This window comes from Numida meleagris, chromosome 20 (assembly GCF_002078875.1).
Source record: "Numida meleagris isolate 19003 breed g44 Domestic line chromosome 20, NumMel1.0, whole genome shotgun sequence".
NCBI classification, from domain to species: Eukaryota; Metazoa; Chordata; class Aves; order Galliformes; family Numididae; genus Numida; species Numida meleagris.
In genome coordinates this window covers 4,963,535-4,971,734 of record NC_034428.1, presented here as the reverse complement: position 1 = coordinate 4,971,734, position 8,200 = coordinate 4,963,535, and the positions used below count along the sequence as shown (strand labels likewise).

At 46.1% G+C, this 8,200-nt stretch overlaps 2 protein-coding genes across 5 annotated transcripts in view; both read left to right on the top strand.

The window, feature by feature from the left end:
• Positions 1 to 6,176, top strand: RNF186 (ring finger protein 186). Its single transcript, XM_021417258.1, has 2 exons — positions 1 to 5,561; positions 6,000 to 6,176. Exon 1 carries the CDS (start codon positions 397 to 399, stop codon positions 1,411 to 1,413), a length of 1,017 nt encoding a protein of 338 aa, XP_021272933.1. The 5' UTR covers positions 1 to 396; the 3' UTR covers positions 1,414 to 5,561; positions 6,000 to 6,176.
• TMCO4 (transmembrane and coiled-coil domains 4) overlaps positions 5,536 to 8,200 on the top strand; it is a 38,534-nt gene continuing 35,869 nt past the window's right edge. For 3 of the 4 annotated variants that reach the window (XR_002444370.1, XM_021417246.1, XM_021417251.1), the window contains exons 1-2: positions 6,038 to 6,174; positions 7,925 to 8,109. Coding sequence is in view for 3 of the 4 variants with exons in the window: in XM_021417246.1 (XP_021272921.1) it covers positions 7,931 to 8,109 (179 nt within the window). In the remaining variant the exon portion in view is untranslated. Of the gene's footprint in view, positions 5,562 to 6,037; positions 6,175 to 7,924; positions 8,110 to 8,200 lie in introns of those variants that run through there. The other variant, XM_021417247.1, reaches the window with a different exon arrangement.

Below are 8,200 nucleotides of genomic sequence, written 5' to 3'. Positions count from 1 at the left end.
GTCATGCAGAAAGCCAGTGCAAGAAAGAAGCAGGACAGTTTTCCTGCCTTTTTGTCCCTCACTCTCTAATCAAAGCACTGCATTCAGTACGCCAATTAGACAATTCCTTTGACTGTCACTACCCAGCAAGGCTGTGCTTAAAACCCAAAGAAATCACCCTTAGCAAATTAAGTACTAATTGATTAATAATAGTAGTGCCATTCTCTCAGTCTGGCTGGCCCAGTGAACAAAGCTGCAGTCTCATAACACCATGGGATCTCCTTCTGGATGGGAATTGCTCAGTGATACCAGCCCTTGTAAAACGTCTTGGCCATGAAGTTAATCATTAACTGAGCAGCTCATAAAAACATCACATTGTGAGAGCACAACACACTTAAAAACAGCTGTCACTCGATCATGCATACAACAGGTATAAAGGAACACATAAAAGGAGACAGAAAGTTGGGAAATCCTTCAGCTAAGGGAAGACAAACTGCACTGAGGTTTACCTCCATGGAGAAATCCACGGACAAGCTAAGCAGCAAGAACAAATCGACAGCTTCTGGAGTACTGCAGGCTGAGAAGGTTAGTTCTGCTCCCGCTGCAGGGGCTGCAGGAATGAACGGAGCAGGACCCCTCGCAGAAAATGCTGCCGATGTGGAGAGACTGGCATTCACTGAGGGACATAGCAAAGAAATGGAGAGATCCCCAGGCACAGAGCTAGACAGACCCGATGCCTTGAAAACAGCGTTTTCAGAAAGAGACTGTCTGAACTCAACATCTCTTGCTATGGTGACAAACCCAAGCTCTCCGGAGGTATGCCGTTCTGAAAGGAACGACCAGCCTTCACCCGCATCATCTCTTGCAGACATGGACTGCCTGGTCTGCTTCAACAAGTACAACATTTACCGGGTCCCAAAGCTGCTGGGCTGTCAGCATGCTTTCTGTGCAGTCTGCCTCAAGCTTATCCTCAGGAAAGAAGAGAGCACCTGGATAATCACCTGCCCCCTGTGCAGAAAAAACACTTTTGTGTCAGGAGGACTTATCCGCACGCTTCCAAATAAAGAAGAGATCATGGACCTCTTGGAACACCCCGACTCAAGTCATGAGGTACACGTCCCTGGAATAGGGCTGGATAGCAGCAGCTGGGCTCACAGCAGCCAGGACATTTTAAACAGAGACCAAACTATTCCAGCAGATAACAGACTGGCTGTGCAGAGACTTGTGCTGCTCCTGCTGCTTTTGGTGATTCTCACCATCCTCATCCTCCCATTCATATACTCTGGGATGGTAAAATGGGTCATTTGTGTCATGCTTACTTTGGGGTTGGTCATGTCTATGGTGCTTTGCTGCACACCTAAGTTTTATTGGAGCTGTAACAGAAGCTCACTCAGGTCCTGCCACAAGGAGACCCACATTGCTGCTATTGCCTGAAATGAGGTGAGCTGCCTGGAGATAATGACTGGTTCCCTTTGCACAGCCGAATGTCAGAAGCACGAGTCAGTTACTGGACTTTGAAAGCAAACACATCATAAATTCAAAGTGTCTGACATACCCCTAAGGCTGAATGGCAATGCACAGCATTGTTTAATTTTATTACTGAAAACATAGAAACACATTTATATGCTGATATTTGTAAGAGAAAATTGTAAGCTTTCCTCGCAGCTTTTATCCCAGATTAATAATTGTTTTGTTTTGCTTTGGTCATTTTGTTCTTGTTGGTGTCATCTCTGGATTACTGCTGCAGATCTTTATCTGAAACATCTGACACTGAAATCTGTCCCCATTACTGTGTTTTTCTGCTCTCTTAACATACCTACACCTTTTCTTGCGATAATGTGGGGAATTAGCCTGATAATCTGGGACTGGACAACGAGCCTCAATGGAAAAGGGCTATTTTAACCCAGTTTATCACCTTAATCTGTATCATGGACCAAAAGGTTGTTGGCAGGGGCAGGAAGGTGGGGCTGGGAAAAGGCAATGTGGGCTGATGCCATCTTAAGTTTCACGCAAAACTAGAGAGAAAGAGGCAAAATCAACACTTCTAATCTTGAGTCCACAACTTACAAAGGGCAAGGCTCTGAAAAGCTCATGACATTCCAAGCTCCCCGTGTTATTTAGCACAGAAATAGTTCCTCTCAGCTGCACTCCTCTATCTGGCTGCCCATACCACCTCTCGTCTTGCTCTCTTTACATTAAGTGTGACATTGCCCTCGGAGATACCCACAATTCTCCTTGTAGAGATAAAAATAAATCTATCCATTGTTATCCTATGCCAAACCTGATTTTTTTTTTAATATGGAATATGTCCATTAAAGTTTAATAATGCTAATTGCTCATTGACTCCTGTGTTTCAATTCCTCGCTGACAATTAACATCAAAACATTTGACAGCTGCCTCACTGACAGGAACTACAGCTGAGAAAGCATTCTGTGAGTAAAGCAGAAAAGTAACGCGTTGGGCTTTTTTCTTTGATTTAAAAAACAAACCTGTGAAGCCCTCTTCACCAACAGCAATGGATCACTAGTACTATAAATGTTTGTAACAAACACTAACGTGAGCCTCAATGTGATGTGCATGAATACAAAGGAACAAGCTAGAAGGGTTAAAGGAAAAGTGTGCACCAAAACACCAATCTCATTCAAATGACAAGATAGCAAGGACAGAACACACTGTCCTGAAGATAAGATGACAAAGATGACATGGACTACAGCCATAGCATACTCCAATTTAAAAAAATGATGGGCAGTTTGGCCCAAGAGAAGACACCTGGGCAGATACAAGTGAGACATCATTTGTTGATGTGCCAAACAACACCTACTCTAGAAGGGTGTACAGGTCACACCCAGTATCAGTTTGCTATCTCCAGTCAAAAGGCAATCTACAGATATCAGAAGCAGTGTCTCTCATCCTTCACATCACACACAAGGGAGCCCATGGAGGTTGTCAGCACAAAGCTGTGAAGAAAAGAAATCTGAAAGTAAACATAAGCAGGAAAAGTCAGTTCATGACATACCATCCTGCCCTTCCAAAAGGGTTGCACTAATTTTGGCAGTGGCAAAAAAAAAGAGGGTTAACAGAAAAGGGCTTCCCTGAAGGCAGGACACACTACTGCCCTGATGTGCAAAGCAAGAACAGGAAGTGTGAATCATACTGATCTTACACTGATGCATAGCACGCGCACATGCACACACACACACACACAAAAAGTCATAGAAAGGTATTAAATGTTTTCCTTCAAAATGGCCATCCTACAGCTTTGTACCAGCACATTACAGACTTGTGCTCAGCAGTTCAACTGGAACAACGCTTGAGCTTTTAGAGCCACTAACAGTCATCCAATTCAGAGTTCATGGCTGTTGGCGGAAGTCATTACATCCTATAAGCTGAATTCTTTTACAACAGCTATTAATTCCCATTTGACAAGATAAGGCTCAATTACAATGCAAACCTTTGAAGGGGCAAATAAGTATATGGTGAAAAGCTGTAAAAAATTGTGTTTGTATTCTAAAACATAAAAGGATTTGTTTGCATGCAGTTCTTCTTCATACCAATCTGAGTGGCAATCGAGTTTCAGTTCCAAATTACCCTGCCTTGCTTACAGTACCTAGGTGGGTCCTGATTTCATAGAGAGATTAAATGACATACTGTAGCACAGAAATAGTTCACAGTGAGAAACAGGCAAAGGTGGTGGCTGACATACTGCACAAATACCCCAGAACTGTGTTATGTAAGGATGGTATGCCATCAGGACGTTAAGAGCTTGATGAGACCCAACAGCAGTATTAAAGCATCATGGTCTGTATAGACAGAACCCTGGACTAGAAGCTTCAAAGGTGTCTTGTTTAACAATACATATACACCATCAATTTTGATGAAGGATATATGTGCCTGTCCTATTGTACAGTTTTCTTCTCTCTTTGCAACCTGAGCTCTCTCTCCTTTCCCTGCTCTGAAGCTGTTCCTCCCCTTTCCTACTCCTTCCTTGTTCTCTTCTGCTCCTTTGTATTTCTGTTCTTTACTTCTTTCCCTACTACCCATTGTTCCAAGTCACCAAGGAAGACTGGAGCAGCTCCTGGAGCACCTGTTCTTTGCATCCCACCAGCTGGCAGCCCATGCTACCCTTCCAGCAGATGCAACCAGATGCAACCTTCCCCATCCCAATCCATTTTCAGACTTCTTATCAACAAACAGCCCCACTGTCACTCACCACAGTTAATTATGTCAGAGGGAGACAAGTGCCTTAAAAAAATTGAGTGTAGGTGTTCTAAATTACTGTTAACTGCAGGAGAACTTTCAGTCTTCAAACACAGCACCGTCAAGTCTACAAGAAACAAATCTGCAGATTTGGGTCTGAGAGCACAGATTTGCGTCCAGATGGCTTTCTGCTTGTTGTGAACCATGTGCATCTTGTCCACGGTGATGTGCAGTTACCTGGGTTACTTTTTGCACCCCAGCTGGGATCACAGGAGCTTTCTGAACATCTCGTCACATTCAAGTGCACAATGATGCCTAAAAACCAGAGGGGTAATACGAGTACTTGTGAGAGCAAACCTGAAGGTGTAACGTTAGTAGCAAGCAAGCAGGAGAAGGATATTTGGCCAAATCAAATTTGGCTTTTCAACAGAACAGGTATCTCGATATTTTATTCTAGAAGACTCAGGCAGCAGATTTTTATGTATACATCAGTTACCAAGTGGCCCAAACTAGGTTCACTTTCATGAAATGTGAATAAATACAGCAAAGCTGCTTCCTTCCTCCTGAAAAAGCAGATTTTGCCAAGGATCACCAAGCGCTGTGCTTGCTTCACTCCACCGCTGGAGCAAAAATATTTACCAAAACCCATGAAACCAATGCAACAGCCTTATGCTCAGGGAGCTGAATTAACTCCACAGCCTTAGCACAACCCTAGGATTTCTGCAAGGCCAATTAACCAGAGCTGAGCAGAGCCTGCCAAGCTGATTGCACCCATAACCCTGGGTTATGCGTGCTAGTGTTTGCTGATGGATCATCCTGCAATTTATTTAGGTAACAGAAAGAGCTGCCTCTCTGGACCAAGGAGATAAGGAAGTTCTGCTGAGTGTCTGTACCAGGGAAATAGGAGGTCCTGCTTGGAACTGGTTACTACATATGTAACACAAGTAATGTATATAAGCTGAAGATCCTTTGTGTAAGCCGTGCATGACAGGAGGATAACCCCCATGCATCCAGTGTTGCTATTAAAGAATGCCTGCTTTCTAACACACCAGCTTGAGTCTTAGAGAGTATCCTGATCGACCGATTTAAGGTCTCAAGCAGCAGCAGGCCTTGCTGCCTCCTCACTCCAGACGGCCGGCCATCAGCACAGGTAAGCCACCGCCTGAGGCAGCCGCCCGCCATCACCTCAGGTGAGACGCCGCCTCAGCGCAGCACGCTTCCTTCCCGCCTTTCGTAAGCTACGCTCCCCGCTACGCTATCGGCGTAAGGAGAGTAGAGAGCCGCTTGGTGCTGCCTGTACGGAAACTGCGTAAGGGCGGAGGGCAGAGACAGGACGGGCGGAAGGGGTGGGAGGCGGCGGCGGAAGGGAGCCGGGCCGGCAGCAGGTCGGAGCCGGGCGGGTAGAGGGGCCGCGGCCGGGCTGAGGGGTGGGGTGGGCGGACCCCTCGCTTTATGGTGTTCCTTGAGGAGAGTGCTGCGGTGGCCGTGTCCTAGGGCTGCGTTGTCTCCTCAGGGACTGCCGCTCTCCCCTCAGCGCGTTTTCCCGCTGAGCGCTTCTCTTCGCTGCTCGTGTGCCTCTCCACGGCTCCGGGTCCTTTTGGGATTCCTCCTTTCCCAGCAGGATTGCAGGAACCACCTCTCAAGAAAACAGAGGGTTTGTGTGAGAAACAAGCGCTGCAAATGATAGAAGAGAAAAGAAAAATGAAGTGACAGTTTAGGTTGTGGCAATGCTGCAGATTGCTGAATCACTTTGTAGCATCCCAAATTCAGTGCCACCAGCTGTAAAACACCATCCCATTTTCCCCTTTTCCCGTTTTCCCTAGATATTTATGAAGAAATCGATATCTGTGTGTTGCTCAGAGCTCTCCTTGACCGAAGGGGTGGCAGAGAAGGGCCTTTGCAAAGCTGCCTCAGGATATTCTAAACACTCAGCATCACAAATCACAGTTTATTTCCAATGCTGCTTCCCAAAATAAGTTAATACATCTGTGTCCAGAGGTGAGTGGATATGCCAAGTTATTTTTCGTGAAGTTAATGAGACTTTGTGTTAGATGATTTCCAGGCAGTTGGGTTGAGACAGGCTCCAGATGCTTTAGGAAGATCAGAGCCCAGTGAGTGATGTGAAATGGATTTAGGTCACCCACGTGAGGGTTTTGGAGCTGCTGAGGTAATAAAAAGTCTTGGGGTTTTGGCAGGGGGTGAAATCCTGGAAAGCACCGAGACATCTCACTGTGCCTTCAGAGCTGCAGTCCCAGGCATGGTGCTGTGTGCTGAGGGGAGGTACAGTGCCACCTGGACCAGCTCTGATCCCTTGGGGAGCATCACCTGGCCCTCCCTTCTCTGACTGGAACAGAAATAACACCGTTTATTTATTCCTGCGGACTCTGTGTGGCTGGAATGTGATGTTTCCATGGTAACGCACTGAGATGGCTTAGACCTGTGTGCTCAGGCCATCGGCGGCATTGGGAGATGCACACTGCAGGGAGGCTGAGCTCTCCTGGGGACGGGTATGTGAGTTACAGCAGTCCCCAGCCTTTCAGCGATGAATCTGCATTGGTTTATACACCCGCAGTTACATGGTGCAAGCCCTGAGAAATATGAATAGCCTCAAATACATTTCTGGGTGGGACAGCAAGACAGACACTTTACCTGGAACATCATGACAGATAGCATAGAAATAATACAGTCTCTACAAAGAGCTGCTCCTCTGCTGCACTTCTTTCTTCTGGAATTCTAAACTGCCCTGTAAGCGGTGTCTGAATCTTCTGAGATTCAGCTCTTGGTTAATGCTGTTACAGCAGGTTGTCCCCAGTTCCTATCACCAGGGTTCAGAAGAAAGGAAGCATCCAAATAGCAAACATAAAATGGTTTGCCATTTGTGGTTTGCCCTTTGGAAACAGACTGAGTCTTGACAAAGTCGGTAGAACCTTCAGGTGATGTAAGTGAGCTTTGGAGCAGACTTACCGACGTTCGGTTGTGAAATGCGCTGCTGTCACCTCTGCCCGATTTCTCTCCTCTCTGCTAGCTGCTTGGATTATCAGCCAAAACTCCCTGTATACACAGTGAGACTCCCAGGAGCCCTTTGGAGCAGTTCAGTTGGAAGTGTGTGATCACAAGGTGCCTACATTTCGGCACTCTGAAAATAATATTTTGGTCTAGCCTAAGTTCCATGTGGCGTGGGCATGTTATGTTTAGGGAAATGCAGAGGTAGGTTGTATAGATAAGATAATACTATAAACAAAGCATAGCAATGGCCTTGGGAAATAAGTAGCTCCATTAAAAGTCCTAATCAGAGGCTGCAGCTGGACTCAACTTTCTTAACACTGTCAGCAAAATGAACAGAGGAGCAATTTGGGTTGGGGATGAAACAGGCAAATTATTTCCCAGGCAGCTGTACTGGTCCCTGCACCAGGTGCAGAGCTTTTATTCTCCATGCTATTTTTGCAGTACGTGTGAATAATATGCCTGAATGGAGCCCAGTCTCTTTGCACTTTGAAGTAGACTTCCACTTTTGAGAAGTATTGTCGATTTTGTGCAAAAGAACTAAGTACTGGTGAACAGAAAGCCTCCTGTTGTCTTGGGTCATGGCATCACGTTGGAATGGAATACACAAGTTGGGCTTTGACAGACCTGCCTTACTACAGGCCAGCAAGTGTGGCAGTGAAAAAGCAAAGGCGATTTGTCTCCTTGATTTCTGGTTTCCAGTTGTTATTTTTTCCCTTCTGCTTTTTCTTCTTTGAACTTGCAGGTAAAAATGGCTACAGAAGAGAGGTGGAAACGATCAGCTTCAAAACACCGTAGTGAGGCTGAACAAGCAGGCGAAAAGGAGTCGTGTGTGCTTCTGAGCCAGCAGCTGGGTGAACCAGGGAGATTCACTTATGCAGCGCTCTGTGGGGTATCCCTGGCGTGGCTGTTCCCTGAAGAAGAGCAAAGGTACTAAATGTGGGCACACAGAGTGAGCACAGGAGGCAGCTTTCGGAGCAGCTCACACCAAACCGGCGTCAGAGTCAGTGTTGCAAGTGGG

Bases quoted from the DNA above. Each gene is read 5' to 3' on its own strand.
- RNF186 (XM_021417258.1), top strand. From the start codon at position 397: ATGCATACAACAGGTATAAAGGAACACATAAAAGGAGACAGAAAGTTG.